At 41.7% G+C, this 23468-nt stretch overlaps 1 protein-coding gene across 1 annotated transcript in view; it reads left to right on the plus strand.

Annotated features, from left to right (window-relative positions):
• Positions 1–23468, plus strand: part of LOC124628034 (SH3 and multiple ankyrin repeat domains protein 2) — a 161987-nt gene that overhangs the window by 53955 nt on the left and 84564 nt on the right. Inside the window, exons 3-7 of the mRNA XM_053678083.1 lie at positions 1261–1464; positions 2922–2993; positions 4262–4370; positions 8205–8356; positions 13382–13549. Of these exons, the coding sequence (XP_053534058.1) occupies positions 1261–1464; positions 2922–2993; positions 4262–4370; positions 8205–8356; positions 13382–13549 (705 nt within the window). The remainder of the gene's footprint in view (positions 1–1260; positions 1465–2921; positions 2994–4261; positions 4371–8204; positions 8357–13381; positions 13550–23468) is intronic.

The raw sequence follows: 23468 nt of genomic DNA on the forward strand, positions 1-23468 counted from the left end.
ATTCCATGAAAGCCATACTTGTTCAGTTTTTTTTTTTTTGATTGTGCTGTCATTAACATAAACATTTATTGTGCTTACAGAGACCTCTTATTATTCATATTTCTTTATATATCTGACCATTAAATGGTCTGACTTTGGACTGAACATGCTGGGACTTCCTATTCCTGAGAATATTGGCAACTGTCTTGAAGGCTCTTCATTTGTAAATAATCCTTCTCACTGTAGAATAATTAATTAAAAATTTTTGGGAGATGGCCTTATAACCCTTCCCCGGTTGATGAGTAGCAACAGTTACTTCTCTGAGGTCATGACTGATGTCCTTTCTTTTTGGAATGATGTAGATACACACCTGAGTGCTCCAGAACACCAAACTGCCAAAAGTTCTGTTTTTATAGAGGCAGTCACACTTCTTGATGATTAAATAATCTTGAGCATTTCATTTGTTACACCTAGCTGCTAATTTCTCTCTTAACAGTTGTGGAAGTAGGAAGGGTATACTTATTTTTTGCCACCTGGTTTCAGAATGCTGGTTTCCTTTTTTGTGAAAAAACAAACAAACTACATATTGAGGTTATGTTTGTTCATAGAATTTGGCAAGGACCATGCAATTGTTTTTATAACAAATAATTAAAAAAAAAAAAAAACCCACAGAATTGAAGTTCTGTTCTTCTTAAATTATCAACTATACATTTTCCTAAACAACCAGAAGCAATCAAATCTCTTTGAATGAGAATGAGTTGAATGTTTCAGTAAAACCAGATAACAGTTACCAGCTTAATTAAGACATTTGATACTTATAAGATAGAAATACATCTACTAGGGCCAAAGGCAGGTAGAAGTAAAGTGATTATGTAGTAACTCTGAACTCCTTTATGTGCAGCAGTGAAAGTTTTTTTTTTTATTATTGACTACAGTCTCATTTCTCATTTGAAGCTCATTTAGGTAATAGTACAAGGAGAGCCTTTATTTATTTCAAAAACATTGCTAAGCTAAGAAATATAATCATACATTATGCAATATTTTTGCGCCTTTTTTTTGTATAGATTATAAAATACTGGGTGGCACAGTGGGTAGCATTGCTGTCTCACAGTCCCATGGTACCTGATTTGATCCTTGGATTACTGTTTGTGTGGAGTTTTTCATGGTTTTTCTTTGAGGCTCTGAGTTTAGTAGCTTCTGAAATGATAATGACAGGAAATTGAAATGACAGGAAATTGAAATGACAGGAAATTGAAATGACAGTTTTATCTTCCCAAACAGAAATGTATGAGGTTTGATGTGGACTTGACGGTCTGGGCGGTGAAGCAGCAGATCCTTTGTACTTTGAGTCAAAGCTTAAAGGACGTGCTGAATTATGGCCTCTTCCAGCCAGCAAATAATGGCCGAGATGGAAAGTTCCTGGATGAAGAACGTCTGCTCAGTGAATATCCACAACCAACTAGTAAAAGCATCCCAACTCTGGAGGTAAAAAGGGAAAAGCTCAGTCTCTGTTTATAATGGTACAATATACACTACTGTATGCAAAATTGGACACTTTTGTTTTTTAGTTAATATACTTCCAGTGCATATATTCACTTCAAATTAACACACATAATGTCAGATAATGAAAAAAAAGCATGCATTCATAAGCATAAACAAATATATGTTTAAAAAGCTAAATTAAAAAAATTGAATGATGAAAAAAAATATAAATTTTACCTGGTACAATTATAAAAACTTCCTACCTTCCTCAAGAACAACAGCTGTGCCAGGCAAGATTTCACAATGTACCCTAAGGAGGAAGGAAGCTAAAAAGAAAATGTCAGCAGATGCTCAAAAAAGTTGCAGGATGAACTGAAAGCAGCAGGAACAGCAGTTATACAGAAAACAATAACTACTTTTATTTATTTATTTTTAATATTGACTTTGTTTCATTTACCACTGTTTACTGTTCTTTACTGCATTTTTTTAAAAATGGAAAACCATTTAATTTCATTATTTTGAAGTCATCTTTGCTCCACAGCATTTCTTTGCATGTGCCTAAAACTTTTGCACAGTACTGTAATCAGTGGAAGTTTATTAAATAATGAAAGAAAAAAAACAATACTTACCTGGAAGTATACAGTATGTGGGGCAGTATATACTTACAGACTGTAGAGCAATTGTTGTATACTTACAGATAACTATACTTTTAAAGTGCTTTACATCACTGACCCAGACTGGAACAGCCTTTGCAACTTAAAATGGGTTGTGACTCACATTTGAGACTTAAAATAATATCCTAATAATACCATACTGCTGATGTAAGGAACTCTACTGGATGAGAGGAGGAGAATGGGGTGGGGTGGGATATCTTAATAATTTTTCTAGTGTAACTTCCTGATGTAGCAATTTTACATGAACTTTTTTTTTTTGCTGTAAACAATGCACGGATTTACTTAAAATCAGTAAAAACTGTTATATGGGGCAATGTGGCTTGGTGGTTAAGGCTCTGGGTTACTAATTGTTGAAGCCCCAACAATGGTTCAAGACCTAGCACTGCCAAGCTGCCACTCTTGGGCCCTTGAGCAAGGCCCTTAACCCTCTCTGCTCCAGGGGCGCTGTATCATGGCTGACCCTGTGCTCTGACCCCAACTTCCTAACATGCTGGGGTATGTGAAGAAAAGAATTTCACTGTGCATATGTATATGTGACCAATAAAGAATCATTATCATTATCATTATCATTATATAATAAGAAATAATTAGCCGGCTGATATAATTCAAATGTGTTTTCTATCATCTGTCTGCGTTTAAATTATACTTCCACCAGCAAAAGGCCCTAACATAGAGCCCTGCAGCTACCAAACTACTAGGGTAGCTATAGTGTGTGCACAGACTGACAGTTGGACTGGATCTTAATACCTTCAACACAACTGTACTGTTCTCTGGTTTCTTTTACAGTTTCGGTATAAAAGCAGAGTATACAAACAACCCAGTGTAGATGAGAAGCAAATTGCCAAATTACATACCAAGGTAAGTTAGCATACATGCTTCATGGCACTTTAAGGCTATTTTACACCAGGAGCCATTCCTGCAATTCAGCAAAACTATTTTTGCCACTTGCCACAAACAGCATGCTAGTGGTGTCTAGTACAAAAGATTGCATAATACCATAATGATGCTATGTTGCAGTCTAGGCCAATTGTCAAAAGGTCTATATTTCAATTTGTACTCATACTGCTGCAGTGGGAGTCCAAGCAGTTGGTCATAATTCCATACTTCCAAATGGAAGTACGACCTGCCACTGGGCATAGGAGTGAAGATCTTTTGGGGCTAATACATTTTATATAGTCATATGCAGTGGGAAAATATGTTTTATGTTATATTTATATCTCCCAGCTTGCAGTTTGCAGATATTTGCACATTGTAATTACTGACCCATAAAAAGAATATAAACTATTGCTCCATGTTTTATCTAGATGATGCTTGTGAGTCACAGTGTGAACTGAAAACCATCATGGTGTGGTTCCTGGCTAACCATACGTAGCATGTGGCTTCTGGTTTTAAAATAGGCTTCACTATTCACATTTACTATCTCCCTGGGCTATAAATCAACTTTTTGACCTGGTATCAGTGGTACTAGAAAACGTTGCAGGGATTGTTAATACTTCCTTCAATCAAGTTGTATAATTAATTGTTTTAACTGTGTAAACAAAAAAGACAAAACATCTTTTGTTTGCTGTTGGCAGATTATGTCTTGCTTTGACCAAAACACCAACTTTCAGTCTTGTTTATAAACTGTATAAAGGGAAATGTGGGTCAAGGTAAAGTAAAATTTCAAGATCAAGCAAATCCCTATGCTATTTACTGTAACTAGCACAATGAAACCACTACACCGTTTAATAAAAAAAATAAAAATACAAAAAAAACCTCTCTTACAGCACACAGGGAAAACTGTATACAGTATTGTTCTAACATGTCATTGCCAGCAAAATTTATAAAATTTATATTTAAAAAAAACTTTCAGGAATGAATGCAAATAATCAAACATAACTTTATCGTTTATTTACAATATATACAAATTACTCCATCTTCCCACTGATATTATGTGATCATATGCATCATATGTGACCTTCATCTGCTTCCCTTCACTTCACTTCTTTTTTTTAAATGTGTATGGGGAGCTGTTCTGTTACCTATTTATAACTGGCCCGAAAAATACAGGGAAAGTCTCTCTCTCTCTCTCTCTCTCTCTCTCTCTCTCTCTCTCTCTCTCTCTCTCTCTCTCTCTCCTTCATTAGGCCAATCTGAGGAAGTTTATGGATTACATCCAAAATCACCAGTCAGAGAAAATCTCTAAAATGTTGGATAAAGGACTTGACCCAAACTACCACGATTCAGAAACAGGAGGTACACCCCCCTTCCACCTTCAAACACACACACGCACACAAACAGAATATAGAGTATTATTTTATTCACTACAGCAGGTCTTTAATGATAATTCTGCTACACAATGGCAGTATTGAATTTTCTATTCTGATGGGTCAGAGAGTATTGATTGCTTTTCTATAACAGCATGGATTTGACAAGTAGTACTATCCACAAGGCAAATCACAACTGTATTATTGTGCTTGATCGAATACACCTCTGTTACTTTAGTAACAGTTAATTCTAAGTATACTTGATTAAAATTTTTGAGAATTTACTAGATTCCTGTAGGTTGAATGCTAATTGGGTATGCTGTGGTTCTGTGAACCCTGTATAACCACCACTGGTGGTGTATAACACATGAATAACCCCTTGTACGTGTGCACACACAGATTGAGATATTCCATTAAGGTCAAGTAGTAATGTATTATGCAGCATTCACAAGAAATACTACTGTCATACAACAATTATTTCTTTGAACCTTTTTGTCAAACCAGCCCAGGTTTTAAATTGTAATTAACTATATATAGCTTATATATGGCATTCACAGAACCACAGTTACTAATGTAAGTAGCATTTAATTTCACCCCTTCTAATAGCCAGGGACGGTGTATAATACCTGGATAGTGTCTGCCACTAGTGTGGCCTTTCTAACTTTGCGCAGGTCGACGGATGTGAACCAATCCTGTGGCTGCATACTTTGAACAATATCTTTTACTCATAGCATGGAAGGGTCTTCAGGAACTAGTTAAAATTTCTCAAGTTTGGATGGAAACTGACGTGTTTCTTTGGTGCAAGAAAGCAGAACCCTCTCTTTTGTCTACTGATCAATGTCATCTTTGCCCAAAAAGGACTGAGCTTCTTGTGACAGAGTACTGACTTTCTTGGCTTTTGAAAGCAGTGAGATCTTGGATTGTGTAAAAGTGGGGGGACATTGTCAGAAGTTTAGTTTGTACACCAGCTGGTGTTATATAGGGCCCTCCTTACAAGGTCGATATAGTGTACTCAAATGCCAGAAGCCTGTAGAGTGTTCTAAAGTAGGGTGCTAGCCAGTGTACATATGACACATTTCTTTGTCTGGTGAAAACACAACCATCACCAGCAGGCACATATACGTTAGACACATGCCATGGAGTACACATGCCATGTACACATGCCATGTGTACACATGCCATGGAGCTCCGGTGCAGGTCAGTTGGGCGAACCAAGACTGGTACAGTCTTTGTATGTCAACATCAGGATAACAAGTCAAGGAGCTATAAGTAGGATGAGCCTGCGAGTTACACAGCCTCAACTTCTGCTCCATTCATTTCAGATGAGCCACAAGTGCTACCAAGTCATTCATTTGTGACCTTCAGTCCCCAGTTACACTAGAAGTGGATGTGTTGCATGTAGCTAACTAATTTCAGTAATATGTGATGATCTCTAATGTGATGACAATGCTAATCAACGTCACAATGTTCACTTTCTGTTGCATTGAGGATTTTCATATAAAAGTTACTTTCTCCTCTGATTCATCATACTGAGTCTTCTTGAAGATTGTTCGTTTCTGTCAGAGTGAAAATAAAATATGGATATTTATTGACAAAGGCCACCTACAGTGCCCTCCAGTAATATTGGCACCCTTGGTAAATATGAGCAAAGAAGGCTGTGAAAAATTGTCTTTATGGTTTAACCTTTTGATCTTTTGTTCATAAAATTCACAAAAATGCTCTCATGGACATCAAACAATTGGTTTAGAGCTGCAACAAATAATCGATAAAATTGATAATAATCGATTATGAAAATCATTGTCAATCTAAATCGTTGGCATGGGGCACGTTTACTCACTACGTTACTTCTCTTCTGAAAACACGCTTTTGAGAGTAAATACTAAAGTTGTGTCCCAAATCACTTACACTATACACTGTGTTCTCTACTGTCTAGTGTATGACTTTTAAAAAACAGCCAACTGGGCTGTATCACTCAAGTCCACCGATTCATCACATTGAAATGAAAACCATTTACACCTTTGCATGTCTTGTTCTAACTGTCTCCTCGCATCTGAAGAAAGCAAGGAAACTCTCCTTGCCACTGTGTTGGCACTGAGCTGGACATCAGCGACAGCGGACATAATTTCTGTTTTGCTTTTGTGGTCCCTGAACAAAGTTTCGGCCATCGCAGTCATCGCTTCCTTCACCATGGCGCCATCGGTGAATGGCTTCTTTTGTTTTGCCAAGATCAGCGCCACTTTAAATGATGCCTCTGTTACAGCATTTCCTGTCTTTATCGGTTTAGTGAATAAAGATTGTTGTTTTGTAATGTTCCTTTCAGCTGCTTCACTTTTTCAGTTCGTAGCCCGCTACCCACAGGAAAGTCCCGTGTAAAGTTACCATGAACTTGAGTAAAATGGCGCTCAATATTGCATTGTTTTTTCGAGAGCAACGCTAGCGCTGCAAATTAGGCACACACATCTTCCGCTTACATTGGTGAAGAAAAATTCACTCTCCCATTCCTCATGGAAATAGTATGTTTTCTTCCTTTTGTTTGGTGGAACACTGTCTTCACTCATCCTGAAGCAAACAAAATTTTCTAGCTAATACTATAATATAATATGAGCATGATGACGTGCTTGATTGAAACATTGGCATGATGACCAATGTCAAATAATACTACATTTTCAGTGGAGGGGGTGGGATAGGAAGTGGTATAGCCCACTCTGATTGGATGAAATGGGAAAGGGTTGCCAGAATGTCTTCGCAAGCTACCGACAATCAGGCCACAAGCTACTGGTAGCTCATGAGCGACGTGTTGGGGACACCTGCTGTAGCCAAACAACTATCTTTGAATTGTCTGTCCAGAGCACATTATTCCAAAAGGGCTGGTCTGTGTCTATATTGTTAAACTGTAGTCTTGCAAAGGCTTTTTCAAAGCATTCCTCCCATGCAGGTCAAATTTGTGCAATCTCTTTCAGATTGTAGAAGCATGCACTTTGACACCATTGAGACCAGTTGACAACAGTTGAGACCAGTTGACACCAACAAGACTTCTAGCTTCTTGGAGACTTCTTTTTGCACCAGATGATCTGCCCTTGGGCTGAATTTGCTGGCATGGCCAGTCCTGGACTAATTGACAGTCATTTGAAATCTGTACCATTTGTAGATTACTTTCCTTACAGAGGAATGATGTATTTCAAATAATCTTTTTAAATCCCTTGTCAGACTCATAGGTATCCACAACATTATTTTTGAAGGCCTTAAAGAACTCTTTATATTTTGGCATGATGACACCACACACTTCAATAACAGAGGGAACACCAGACACTATATATGAGAGGGGTATAAATATGACAGGTTCCACCTGCACTCCCTAAGCAGGTTCTAATCATTGGCACCCAGTCTAGAACACCTGATTCTAATTGTATGGATTTGAAGGTGTGATAAATGTAGGGGTGTACTTACTTTTTCCATACTTACTTTTTTTTAATTATGTCTTTTGTTCATTTAGATTGTGAAAATTACTACAAAATGTCAATTTTATGTGTTATTTGATAGAGTGTATCAACTTTATTAATAGGCACTGTTTCAAAGTGGATCAAATGTTTGCTTGACCAAATATATCCATGGCCAACTATTTCCATGGGTTATGGCTTATTTTTTTTCACATGACTGTATTTTGTTACCTACTTAAGAGTCTTGAAGCAAATACTAAAGTTCCTCTGTTTAATCATTTGAATTCAGGAGTGTGTGTGTGTGTGTGTGTGTGTGTGTGTGTGTGTGTGTGTGTCTGTGTGTGTGTGTGTGTGTGTGTGTGTGTGTGTGTGTTATTCCTGCACAGAGACGCCCCTGACGTCTGCTGCTCACTTGGAGAACATGGCTGATATCATTAAGGTGCTAAAGAATGGAGGAGCTCATCTGGACTTCAGAGCTAAAGATGGCATGACAGCCTTACACCGAGCAGCTCGCGCTAACAACAAGTACACACTAATGGTATGGAAGGGCAGAGACTGTGTTCAGAATGGATACTGTGTATACTGTATACCCCATCATTATATACAGTATCTTTCCTATTCCTTGTAGTAGTATGCATGTGAAAAAATATTCATTTGGTATATTATACAGTCATGTGACTCCTTGAACCTGTAGTTCACTTATAGTGTAGCCAATACTGCTTCATTTTTGTATTTTTACAGACCTAAGGTTTTTGTGGTTAAAGATGCACAGAAAACCTTACTAGCACAGATGGCACAATTAACATAAATAAGTTTACTCTCCTACATCAAGTAACTAACAGAGCAATGACACTGAATAACAATATCAAGATATTTAGCTTGTTCACACTTTGCTGTTTTTGGAGTCGAGTTAGAAGGAGTGAATATCAAAATATAGTATTCAGACCTCAGAATTACCTATGTAATTGCTATGTAATACCTATGCTCAGACAGTTGGAATCACCCGGCAGTTTTTCCAAAATAGAGGCAAGGAAGTGTATGCAAGTAATTTGAGAAATGCTGACTAGAAAATCAAGTTAAGCAAGTGTGAATTTGGATCCCATTTCTCTGATGATACTGTATATGTTTTGAACTTAAGTGGCTGAATTGCCAGCTTAGAAAACGTCCAGTGGTTACTAAAACTCGCATTTTTTGTGTGTGCGTGCGTTTGTTTATTTGTTTGTTTGTATATTTCTTTGTTGTTTATCTACGACTGAAATATCATGGGAAATTGGACAGGTTGGATTTAGATTATGTTTATAATTACATGGATGGTTAGTGACGGCACTGTTTGGAGTATTCAATTAAATTATGTCAGAGAGGGGCATGGACTCGCCTATTCATGGGATGAACTTCTACTCCTTCGTAACTCTATCCACTGCCAACTGAACCAATCTATCGTCACTTTACTTGATATAACATTAACATCTGTCTTAAAGATGAAAAGAGGAAGGCAAGGAGGGGTATGTTGCAGACTCAGAAGGTGTCCTTTTAAACCTCCACTACCCTAAATCATCCTTTCAAGTGTTCATTCATTTTAAAACAAAAGGGACTTGTTGCATGCGAAATGTGTCATGGATGTATCATTCAGGGAGGCATGTGTTTTCGCTTTGACAGAGTCCTAGCTGGATGAGTCTGTCCTGGATACCAAGGTTTTGATATCTTCCAGGCTGACAGAACCAGTAATTCGGGTAAAGAGCAGGGAGGTGGTGTGTGTATGTACATCAACTCGCGGTGGTGTACTAACATGAACGTACACAGGAAGACTTGTAATCTGGACCTGGAGCTGCTCACCCTGTTCGCCCATGCCTTTTACCTCCCCAGGGAGTTCTCGACTGTTGTGCTTAGTTATGTTTATGTTCCACAAAGCGCTAATATCAAGGCAACGGCTGACCAGATAGTATATAATACACAGACTATGCTCAGCAAATACCTGGATGCTCCAGTACTACTTCTTGGTGATTTCAACAGCTGTCAGCTTGATTACTCATTGCCAGCCTTCAATCAATATGTAGATGTACCTACAAGATTAAATAAAACTATAGATTTCTGTTACAGTAATATCCCAGAAGCCTATAAAGCTAGAGCTCTCCCACCGCTAATATTAGCGGATAATAATGTTATCCATTTAATTTTCCTGTTTACAAACAACAGCTGAAACAATGCAGGCCGGTAATACACAGCGTCCCTCAATGGTCGGAGGATGCTATTGCATGCCTTCAAGGCTGCTTTGAGGGTACAGACTGGGAAGTCTTTGAGGGAGAGCTTGATAAACAGACTTATTACTGATCACATTAAATTCTGTATGGATTCCTTGATACCAGTAAAGACTATCAGAACATACCCAAATTCAAAACCATGGATCAACTCATCGATAAAATCTCTTGCCTTTAAGTTGCCTTTAAGTTTTCTCTTTCAAGAAAACTTGCCTTTAAGCGGAAGGACTTTGCTGGTCTCAAAATTACACATCAGGACATTAAAACTGAAATCTTTAAGGCCAAAAAGAAGTATAAAAACAAATTGGATCAGGACTCTGCAAATATAAACACCAAACGGGCTTTTCAGTGAGTCAGGTCTCTTGCTGGACAAGCAGTTAAACAGACTGTTTCTGTACCAGATCCCACCACCTTTGTTGATACTCTTAATCATTTCTATGCCCATTTTGATACCTCTAATTTTTCAGCAGAGTGTGATAGCCTTTTGGATTCTTTGCCTTCTCAAGAACTGTATTATATGTCGCTTCTAACTAAGCAGGATGTCTATTTCCAGCTTATTAGATGAAAACTGAATAAGGCTCCTGGGCCAGATGGAATTCCAGGTCAGGTCTTGAAAAACTGCACTCTGAAATTAACCTCCATTCTTCATTCTCTTTTCCTTCGATCACTTTGTGCTTCAACAATACCAGTCACATGGAAAACATCAATTGTTATTCCTGTTCCCAAAAAACTCATCCAAAAGAGTTAAATCACTACAGGCTGGCATCATTACCTTTGATCCTAATGAAATGCTTTGAGAAAATGGTTCAAAACATTATGCTTCCATATGTTTCACCCTTTTTGGATTGCCTCCAATTTGCATATAAGTGGAAGAGAGGTACAGAGTATACAGTGGCTTGTCTCTTGCACTGTCTACTTCAACACCTGGATATTCCTGGAAATTATGCCAGACTTCTTTTCATTGACTTTAGCTCTGCTTTTAACACAATTCAGCATCATCAGGTAATCAAGAAGCGACAGTGTCTGCAAGTTCCATCACCACTAATACACTGGATTTATAATTTCCTTTGTAATAGACTACATGTGGTAAAAGTGGACAATGCATTATCGCCCATTATTGTTTTCAACACTGGCTCCCTCAAGGATGTGTACTTAATCCACTCCTTTATATTCTCTATAAAAAAATGACTGTCAGAGTCCAGTCAGGGTTCGATGGCCCCATCTGTGTGGAGTTTGCATGTTCTCCCCGTGCTGCGGGGGTTTCCTCAGGGTACTCCGGTTTCCTCCCCAAGTCCAAAGACATGCTTGGTAGGCGGATTGGCGTTTTCAAAGTGTCCATAGTGTATGAATGGGTGTATGAATGGGTGTGTGAATGTGTATGTGATTGTGCCCTGCAATGGATTGGCACCCTGTCCAGTGTGTACCCTGCCTTATGCCCCATGCTCCCTGGGATAGGCTCCAGGTTTCCCCATGACCCTGAGAAGGATAAGCGGTATAGAAGATGGATGGATGGATGGATGGATGGATGGATGGATGGATGGATGGATGGATGGATGGATGGATTCTTTTTTGGATTATCAACGCTCCATAGCACATTTTAGTACATGGTGTGATGATAACTTTCTCCACCTTAATATTGAAAAGAATAAGGAACTGGTTTTTAGCTCTTCCAAAACACTGACCCATTCTTCCAGTATTATCATTAATGGAGGGATGGTTGAAAGGGTGGAGCATTTCAGATATCTGGACATTACATTGGATAAACATCTCAACTTCAATCAGCACACTCTAGGTATTTACAAATGCTGTCAACAGAGACTGACAGTTATTCATAAACTTAAACATCTGTCTGTTCAGCCTAGTCTGCTTCTTCTTCTGTATCTAAGTATTATTGAGCTGATTCTCATGTATGGTTCCATTTGCTTCTTCCAGTTACCAATAAGAACAAACTATTAAAGATAACTAATTTAGTGAGAAAAACTATTGGTTTTCCCACCTTAATTTATCAGACTGTCATTTCATATACGTTCCGGAAGGCACAGAAAATGTTAAATGATCCAGACCACCCACTTTATAAACATTTCAACCCCCTTCCTTCTGGCCGCAAGTATAGACTGCCTATGTGCAGAAAGGCTAGCTATGGTAGGAGTTTTGTTCCTATGGTAATATGAGTGTTAAACACATAGGTAATCAGACATTGTGATGCCATCTTATGCTCTGGCATTTGTTGTATGATCCTGATGGGGTTTTTTTTGTCCCCTTCTCCATTCTATGTCTGTGATTGTTTTGCTGGTTGACATGTATGGTGTTGTTGTGTTTATGTTTTTCTACACACCCATGGTGGAAAAAAATTTCCTCTTTGAGGACAAATAAATTATCAATCTATCTATTTTTCCATTTCCTGCAACATTTAAAGCTAATTACACTATAACTCTATTCTTTACACAGTGGCAGAATTCTTACTCTCAGTTGTGGGCAATATGAGCACACACAAACTTCTTAGTTTTAAAGAACAATGCTTATAGGCATTAACAACATTAAGTGTGACAATGTATTTTGAAATCAAAACATAACTTTGCTGGCAATGTTATTACTGCTGATAAATGATTAGGAATCTTAATAATAAATCAAATTTAATCTCCAACAATATTATTGCCAGGCCTACTACATATCTCTGAATATTTAATGTCCACTATTATATCTACTTACTTGTCATCTGACCTGTCCTCATCTTCTCTCTTGCTGGTTTTAGTATATCCATGGTCATCTGAAGTAAATAAGTGAAACCAAATCTAAGCTTAAGTGAGTTATTTGTTTGAAATGTTTTGGCTTTAGTTTGATTGACAGCCTCATGACCTTGTTACACATTAATGTACTCTGTATTCAGCCTTAAAACTGCAAAACAGATCACTTCAAGATATATTCTGTACTGCTCTGTATCTTTATCGCTTATATATATAATTAAATTATATTACTTATTTTTACACCTAGCTTCACTTTATAACTAAAGTTTAATTAGTTTTTTTTTTTTTTTTAATCAGGTTTTGAGCCCACTAAAGCTTTCCTTTTACATATTATGACTAGGTTGCATTTTGGAATGCATTAGTACATAATTTGTGTATCTTTGCCATATTATAAGTATTCATGTTGTTCACATGCTACATACTAATTATGGGAAGGGTTTAGTATGAGTAGTATGCAGAATATGCATTTCAAGCATAGCCAGAGAAAGATGGAGGTGTGATTGTGGTATAAAAAAGATTCCCTAAAATAATGCAAGTGTTAACACAGTATTACTTTCCCATCAGACTCTGCTGGAGTTGGGGGCATCACCAGATTATAAGGACAGTCGTGGTTTATCGGCGCTGTATCACACAGCCATGGTGGGTGGCGACTCAGGCTGCTGTGAGCTCCTTCTTCACGAGCACGCCAGCATCACCTGCCAGGATGAGAATGGCTGGCATGAAGTTCATCAGGTGACCTTTGACCTCTGGTATAGTGTAATCAGAGTCCAATAATAAGAACTGTTTTTATTCTTTTTTTTATTTATTTATTTATTGTTTTTTATCAGTCTCTCAGATTATATTTTCAGTCCTACTTTACTAATATGTATGTGTGAAGTATAGTGCTTGTAAGGGGCAAAAATATTTTCTAAAGCATAAAGGTTATTAAAACCACACAAAAAGAACCACACCACACAAAGGCAAGCAATGAAACAAAAGCATTTTCTCATCACTTTGTTAGGTATCTTATTTTAGAAAGTTAATTCGTTTAGGGTCAATCTTCTCTCTGCCAGAGCACATTAACCCTGATTACTGCATGCAATAAAGCTGAACACTGCAGCACTGCAGGGCAAAGAAAAGTCAAGTCTCAAGTCTCAAGGGTGTGGTGGGGTGGAGAAAATATGATAAATAAAATTACAGAATGTCCATACAATTATATTAGCAAGTGCAACTTAAGCGTGCATTTTGGGTGATTGATAGAAGTAAGTACAGTGATGTCTCCAAATGTGCCATTTAATCATTTAAAGTATGATCTAATATCAACCAGTCTTGTCATATTAACACTGCCATAAAATACTTTTATGACAGTTCCACTGAGATTGATTAAAATACCATGTTAGTAAATAAAACCAAAGGTTCAAATTTCTAGAAAGCAAATGTGAATAGGATATGATTTATCAAGTTCTTCATGTGCGTGAGGATGTTTACCCACACTCTTGAGCATGCATATGCAGTAACCTAGTGGTAGTGGTAAAACTGATTATGAGTCACTTTCATTCCCCTTGTTGTCAGTCATACCTGCATCAGCATAACTGACAGTATAATTACTGATTTTGACACTCACAGCAATTTGCAGCTAGGTAACACCAAGTAATTGCAAAGTAAACTTGTATTAAAGGCACATCTAACTCTTTATTGAGATGAGATTTATTGAGTGGCTCATCAGTCAAATTTGTTTGCTCCAGTGAAGTATTAGTTGAGCTCTATATTAGGGATTTTTGACACAGGCATATTCCACTTAACAGTTGGAGACAGGTCTGGCATTTCCCAACTAAATGTAGAATGAGTTGAATAACTAAATAGTCGAACATGCTAACCACTAAACCACCGGGCACCCAAAAATGTTAAGATATATTAAAAAAGTAGACATGTTTGTCTTTTTTTTTTTCCTCAGTCTATTTTATGGAGAAACAAGTTAACAGTGGTGCACATTTCTGATTTGCAACGTCCATCTATACACAGATATTATACCTGGCAACCCTGCTCATGGAACAAAGATCCAGTTCACTAACATCATATGAACTGGAGATGCATTATTTGTTTGTGGAGTGGTTTACTCCAGTAGCCTGAACTAATTACTGCTTTACTGAGCTCCAAAATAAAACCATATTTGTGCCCTATTTCTGGACAAACAATAGAAATGCTTTTATTTATAGAACTGCAACTCCGTATAGCCCATGAAGACAGCAGTCTGTGCAAAGGGAAGGATTTATCTCCTGGGGTCTCCATCAAATTAATTTAAAAAATTCTAACTTAAATATTTATTGCACATGTTTTTCATCATTCTTAAATGATCATTCTTCATTGTTACTAAAATAATAATTTCCTGGAAAATCCTACATTTGTTGTAATGTAATGCCCTTCTTAAAGGACCCCAAAAGCACTCCAAGAATAGTGTAGAATAGTATAGAATATTCTGATAGCATGTTCAGCTAACTTACCTGTTCTTTCTTGAATGTAACAAACCCACAAATTAAAGTAAAGCTGATGAAATATTATTACATGACTATTGTTTTCAATTGTAAATAACAGTTTCTTAATTTGATAAAGACATTGTTGTGTGTGAATGATGCCAGAATGCCAGTATTGGAAAGCTAAGGCATTGAGTGTGTGTGTGTGTGTGTGTGTGTGTGTGTGTGTGTGTGTGTGTGTGTGTGTGTCTGAACCTTTATATTCACTAAATGTTGATGCCTTGAAGCTGATAACCTTTTCGTGTGAGATGTCAGTCATATCACATATCTGTTTGATTTCCTTCATATTGTGTCCATTGGCACGTGTGTGTGTGTGTGAGTGTGTGTGTGAGAGAGAGAGAGAGAGAGAGAGAGAGATAGAAAGAGCTCAGTAAATAGTCATATCCAGACCAATTTTGTAAGTGAGACCTCTAGCTATGATTGGACAGTCTGGCAGTTATTATCACTATACTGTATGTTGCCAAGAACCCTGGAAGTGGCCACTTCACAGACACTGCAAATGACCAGTCACAGACTATTTGTTTTTGTATGATTTGTTGGGGGAGACGGTTGTAAAAACGTTGCAAAAACAACCTGGAAGCAGCATGGTTTACTGTACTTCTTAGAGACCACGCTTATACAGTAACTGAGTTTAATGTTCTAGGATACTGTAAACCTCGCAAAACTTTTCTGAGACAGTCTAGCTCTCTTAAACGCTCATTGCTATCACTTGCTATCATTTGCTCACTCAGTAAAATAAGCCCAAGCGCAATGGACAAAAATTCACCCATTAAAGATTTTTATATTAAAGATGGAGTAGCAAAGAGGAAGGTTTCTACTGCACTTTTACTGAAATGTGTTGAGCTGTGTGAGTACACACACCTAGTTACACTCTGTTCATCTGCACTTAAGGAATAACCCAGTGTCAGTCTCATGTACAATGCCCTCCACTAATATTGGCACCCTTGGTAAATATGAGCAAAGAAGGCTGTGAAAAAATGTCTTTATTGTTTAACCTTTCGATCCTTTGCTCAAACGATTCACAAAAATACTCTGCTCTCATGTATATCAAACAATTGCAAACAAAACACAGGTTTATGTTTATGAGAGATTATATATATATATATATATATATCTTTGTTAAATATAGGTGTGAAACAATTATTGGCACCCCTATGAATTCATATCACAATGGACCAATAAAAGTGGCAAATATAACTGACACAGTTTTAATAGTTGTGGGAAGCTATGTGTCAGACGTTCTGTGGGTGGAGTGCTTGAGTCTTACAGTAAATCCAGCCTGACATTTAGAGATTTACTATTCTAACACTGCTGCCTTGTCAGTGTACAAATGTACTGCAGCAGACATTATTTTTGTATAACATCATAGTCTAGGTGTCACACATCGTGACGGAGCAGAGATAAGGCGGATGCAAGTGCAGGATAACAGTTGTTTATTTGTAGAGACAGGCAGGCAGACAAATCCAAAACGTGATCCAAAACGTAATCCGTAAACATGCGAGAGGTCAGGCGATTGGCAAACAGGCATACACGGGGCTAGGCAGGAATCTAGGTCGATAACCAAAACAAGACACGAACTAGAACGAGGGACTGGAAGCAGAGAATCCAGCACGAACTGACTATGACACAAACTGACTATGACGCGAACTAAACTAACGCTAAACATTTACTTACGACTTACGACTTACTACTTCTTACTTAATCTTCCGTGTTGTGTGCTGGGAAGCGCGCGGTATATATGCGGACCTGATTAGCGTGTAAACTGCTATCAGCTGGGAGCAATACAGACCCACGTGAATTCCCAGCCAATGACGGAATAGGGAGGAGACATGACAAACAAAACACGTGTCCCAATGTCACTACGGTCAACAGCGGAAAAGCAGGTGCTCGCGCATTCGCGCTTAGAGCACGCTGCTTCAAGGGGGAATCATGACAGAACCCCCCCCCCCCCCCCCAAAGGCACTTCTCCCGGAGTGCCATGAGTCATCCCATTTCATTGGCGGCCCCGGCCCCCTGGGCTGAATGTCCCGAGCAGCGCCAGGAAACTGCACAGTGTTCTTGGCGGCGTAGGGAAGCAGAGCGACGACCTCAGCTGGACAGGGGGGCTGAGCGATGTCCTCGGCAGAGCAGGGAAGCAGGGCGACGCCCTCGGCGGAGCAGGAAGCCAGGGCGACGCCCTCGGCGGAGCAGGAAGGCAGGGCGACGTCCTCGGCGGAGCAGGAAGGCAGGGCGACGTCCTCGGCGGAGCAGGAAGGCAGGGCGACGTCCTCGGCGGTGCAGGGAAACAGAGCGCTGTACTCGGCAGAGCAGGGAAGCAGGGCGACGTCCTCGTCGGCGCCTGAAAGCGGAGCGACGTCCCCAGCTGAACTGGAAGGCAGAGCGAAGTCCCCTGTAAGGCCAGGGAGAGGAGGGTGGGTCTCCGTGCGGCCAGGGAGAGGAGCGTGGGTCTCCTCGAAGCAGAAGAGGGGAACGCTATCTGCCATGGAGCAGGGAGGCTGAGCGACGACCTCAGCTGGACAGGGAGGCTGAGCGACGACCTCAGCTGGACAGGGAGGCTGAGCGACGACCTCAGCTGGACAGGGAGGCTGAGCGACGACCTCAGCTGGACAGGGAGGCTGAGCGACGACCTCAGCGGAGCAGGGAAACAGAGCACTGTACTCGTCGGAGCAGGGAAGCAGGGCGACACCCTCGTCGGAGCATGAAGGCAGAGCGACACCCTCGTCGGAGCATGAAGGCAGAGCGACACCCTCGTCGGAGCAGGAAGGTAGAGCACTGTACTCGTCGGAGCAGGGAAACAGAGCACTGTACTCGGCGGAGCAGGGAAGCAGGGCGACACCCTCGTCGGAGCAGGAAGGCAGAGCGACACCCTCGTCGGAGCAGGAAGGCAGAGCGACACCCTCGTCGGAGCAGGAAGGCAGAGCGACACCCTCGTCGGAGCAGGAAGGCAGAGCGACACCCTCGTCGGAGCAGGAAGGTAGAGCACTGTACTCGGCGGAGCAGGGAAACAGAGCACTGTACTCGGCGGAGCAGGGAAACAGAGCACTGTACTCGGCGGAGCAGGGAAGCAGGGCGACACCCTCGGCGGAGCAGGGAAGCAGGGCGACACCCTCGTCGGAGCAGGAAGGCAGGGCGACACCCTCGTCGGAGCAGGAAGGCAGGGCGACACCCTCGTCGGAGCAGGAAGGCAGGGCGACACCCTCGTCGGAGCAGGAAGGTAGAGCACTGTACTCGTCGGAGCAGGGAAACAGAGCACTGTACTCGGCGGAGCAGGGAAGCAGGGCGACACCCTCGTCGGAGCAGGAAGGCAGGGCGACACCCTCGTCGGAGCAGGAAGGCAGGGCGACACCCTCGTCGGAGCAGGAAGGCAGGGCGACACCCTCGTCGGAGCAGGAAGGCAGGGCGACACCCTCGTCGGAGCAGGAAGGCAGAGCGACACGCTCGTCGGAGCAGGAAGGCAGAGCGACACGCTCGTCGGAGCAGGAAGGCAGAGCGACACGCTCGTCGGAGCAGGAAGGCAGAGCGACACGCTCGTCGGAGCAGGAAGGCAGAGCGACGTCCTCGGCGGAGCAGGAAGGCAGAGCGACGTCCTCGGCGGAGCAGGAAGGCAGAGCGCTGTACTCGGCAGAGCAGGGAAGCAGGGCGACGTCCTTGTCGGCGCCTGAAAGCGGAGCGACGTCCCCAGCTGAACTGGAAGGCAGAGCGAAGTCCCCTGTAAGGCCAGGGAGAGGAGCGTGGGTCTCCGTGCGGCCAGGGAGAGGAGCGTGGGTCTCCTCGAAGCAGAAGAGGGGAACGCTATCTGCCATGGAGCAGGGAGGCTGAGTGACGTCCACAGCTGAACAGGGAGGCTGAGGCTCTGAGGTCAGTAGGTGAACCTTGGGCATGGGCGGAGCTTGGCTGGCCGTGTCGGCGGACTGGGGTGTGAGCGGAACTTGGCGGTGCGTGTCGGCAGACTGTGGCGTGAGCGGAGCTTGGCGGTGCGTGTCGGCAGACTGGGGCGTGAGCAGAACTTGGCGGTGCATGTCGGCAGATTGGGGCGTGAACAGAGCTTGGCTGGGCGTGTCGGCGGACTGGGGCGTGAGCAGAACTGGGCTGTGCGTGTCAGTGGGTTGAACTGGGGCAACCGGGTTGGTAGACTTGGGCGTGAGCAGCATTTGTTCCTTAGGCTGAGATATTAGCAGAGCTTGGGCGTCAGAGCCTGGAGGCTTGGCTTGGGCGTCAGAGCCTGGAGGCTTGGCTTGGGCGTCAGGGACGTGAGACTTGACCTGGACCTTCCTGACTGGAGGCTGGACCTGGAGCTCAGGGACTGGAGGCTGGACCTGGAGCTCAGGGACGTGAGACTTGACTTGGATCTCAGGGACGTGAGACTTGACTTGGATCTCAGGGACGTGAGACTTGACTTGGACCTTTTGTTGGAGCTCGGCGGGTGAGCCCACCTCGTGGGGCTCAGGTTCGAGCTCTGAGGTCACCCTGTCGGTCCCGGGCTGGGTCTCTGCACGGGCTCTCCGGTGGAGTTTCTTATGCTCCCGCCAGCTGCTCTTGAACCATTCCTGAGAGCAGAAGAAAGCTTCCTGGAGACCCGGCTTCCTGCAAGTGGGACATTGAAGCTGAGTCTCTCTCCCGCAGCCCTCGGTCATACATCTCGGGGATTTCGCCCCCGTGTTGGCCGGAAACTGAAGTGGATCGCTGGTTACTGCCCTGTCCATCTCCTCATAATAGAGGTTGAATGGTGGGTCCATCTGGGGCTGTCCCTTGACTCTCCACCCCAGTAAATCAAGACCACAAAGTTGTCCAGGCTGTGAAAACTCCTCCATAAACAGCTCTGTAAACTGAGTGACATCATGGAGGGCTGGCGACCCAGCACTCACCAGCTGCTCCGCCCAGTCACGGGCCGGGCCGCAAAACCTGGACACCAGGAACCCGATCCACTCTCTCTTAGTAGGCTTGGGAACTGCCAAGCTGCAGAAATACTCCTGGCAGCTGAAGAGAAACTCCAGCAGGTAGCTCCCCAATCCCGCTGTCTCTGGCAGCAAGTCAATGGCGTACCTTTGGGGAAATTACACGGATGAAAAATGCGGCCAGTAATCCGAGCGTTCCCCGATGCGGTATTGTCCTACGATTTTCCTGGTTGCTGTGGCATGCCTTCTCTCTAGTCCTCCTGCTGCATCCATGTTAGGGCGGAAGATTCTGTCACACGTCATGACGGAGCAGAGATAAGGCGGATGCAAATGCAGGATAACAGTTGTTTATTTGTAGAGACAGGCGGGCAGACAAATCCAAAACGTGATCCAAAACGTAATCCGTAAACATGCAAGAGGTCAGGCGATTGGCAAACAGGCATACACAGGGCTAGGCAGGAATCTAGGTCGATAACCAAAACAAGACATGAACTAGAACGAGGGACTGGAAGCGGAGAATCCAGCACGAACTGACTATGACACGAACTGACTATGACACGAACTGACTATGACACGAACTGACTATGACACGAACTGACTATGACACGAACTGACTATGACACGAACTGACTATGACACGAACTGACTATGACACGAACTGACTATGACACGAACTGACTATGACACGAACTGACTATGACACGAACTGACTATGACACCAACTGACTATGACACCAACTGACTATGACACCAACTGACTATGACACCAACTGACTATGACACCAACTGACTATGACACCAACTGACTATGACACCAACTGACTATGACACCAACTGACTATGACACCAACTGACTATGACACGAACTGACTATGACACGAACTGACTATGACACGAACTGACTATGACACGAACTGACTATGACACGAACTGACTATGACACGAACTGACTATGACACGAACTGACTATGACACGAACTGACTATGACACGAACTGACTATGACACGAACTGACTATGACACGAACTGACTATGACACGAACTGACTATGACACGAACTGACTATGACACGAACTGACTATGACACGAACCATTGACTTACGACTCCGCGTTGTGTACTGGGAAGCGCGCGGTATATATGCGGACCTGATTAGCGTGTAAACTGCTATCAGCTGGGAGCAATACAGACCCACGTGAATTCCCAGCCAATGACGGAACAGGGAGGAGACATGACAAACATAAACAAAACACACGTGTCCCAATGTCACTACGGTCAACAGCGGAAAAGCAGGTGCTCGCGCATTCGCGCTTAGAGCACGCTGCTTCAAGGGGGAATCGTGACACTAGGGTGTGGTAATTCTGCTTATACCACAGCGATTCGACAATTGGAATTTTTTATTTATTAATGAGCAACACGCCATGCCTTGTCCAAGAGAAAAGTTCCTGTTCTCACTTATGTTACAGCTGTGATAAACATTCATCCCCTCAAAATCCTCTCTCTCTCTCTCTCTCTCTCTCTCTCTCTCTCTCTCTCTCTCTGTTACAAAGCACTTACAACCGAGACTCCTTCCACAAATGTTAAATAAATGTCACCAGAAAAGTCACTGCATAAACAATTATACATTTACCTTGTTTTTTAAAAAATCGATTTATTATTAGTCTTAGTCTTAGATGATGTGGCCCATCCACCGTACAAGTCCCTGTAAATGAGCAGTTACTATAGAAACAATAATGTATTAAAAATGAGCACATTAATATAACCCTACCGTTCATGTTACAGCCAGAAATACTGTCTGAACTGTGCTGTTATACACAAACTATTTACACCTTCTGACCAATTATATTTGAGAATTCAACCACACTGTGGTATAAAATACAATAACATATATATCAGCACCCAGATGAATCTGTCTGAGCTGATAAATGTCACACCTTTTGTTGGACAGCTGATGAATTTGCCCATAATCTGGAACTGACAACATGTCAGAGTAATAAATGGAGATAGTTTAATATTTTACAAAGCCATGCTGCCATCTGGTGGCCATGATTTTGTGACCTCGTGTATATTGCATACATTTGCTGGCCATTTTATTTTGTTTAAGTAAAATGTAGGTCACTCAGCAACCATTTACTGCAGCTGTGTATGAACAGGACTATCAGTAGACCACCACTGAAAAGATATTTGAGTGATGGATGATTCTTATCACAGCAGTGACACTGACATGGTAGTATTTACAGGTGCATCTCAAAAAATTGAATAGCGTGGAAAAGTTAGTTTTTTTCTATAATTTAATTCAGAAAGTGGAACTTTCATATATGTTAGATTCATTACAAATAAAGTGAAATATTTCAGGTCTTTTTTTGTTTTAATCTTGATGATTTCGGCTTACAGCCGATGGGAATCAAAAATCCAGTAACTCAAAATATTAGAATAAAGAATTTATAATACAGAAATTTCGACCTGAGAAGAGCTCTAATCAGCTAATTAACTCACAACACCTGCAAAGGTTTCCTGAGCCTTTAATCTCTCAGTCTGGTTCAGTACACAACCACAATCATGGGGAAGATGAAAGTAAATTATGCATTTCATTTGGAAATCAAGGTCCCAGAGCCTGGAGGAAGAGTGGACAGGAACAGAATCCAAGTTGCTTGAAGTTTGAAGTCCAGTGTGAAGTTTCCACAGTCAGTGATGATTTTGGGTGCCATGTCATCTGCTGGTGTTGGTCCACTGTGTTTTCTCAAGTCGAGAGTCAGTGCAGTGTCTACCAGGAGATTTTAGAGTACTTCATGCTTCCATCTGCTGACAAGCTTTATGGAGATGCTGATTTCATTTTCCAACAGGACTTGGCACCTGCCTGCAGTGCCAAAACTACTAGTAACTGGTTTGCTGACTGTGGTATTACTTTGCTTGATTGGCCAGCCAACACGCTTGACCTGAACCCCATAGAGAATCTCTGAGAGACACCAGACACAACAATACAGACGAGCTGAAGGCCACTATCAAAGCAACCTGAACTTCCAGAACACCTCAGCAGTGCCACAGGCTGATTGCCTCCAAGCCACGCCACATTGATGCAGTAATTCGTGCAAAAGCAGTCCAGACCAAGTATTGAGTGCATAAATTAACATACTTTTCAGAAGGTCGACATTTCTGTATTATAAATTGTTTAATCTAATATTTTGAGATACTGGATTATTTCTTTCCATGAGCTATAAGCCGTAATCATCAATATTCAAACAAAAAAG

Source organism: Ictalurus punctatus, chromosome 4, assembly GCF_001660625.3.
Source record: "Ictalurus punctatus breed USDA103 chromosome 4, Coco_2.0, whole genome shotgun sequence".
Classification (NCBI taxonomy): domain Eukaryota; kingdom Metazoa; phylum Chordata; class Actinopteri; order Siluriformes; family Ictaluridae; genus Ictalurus; species Ictalurus punctatus.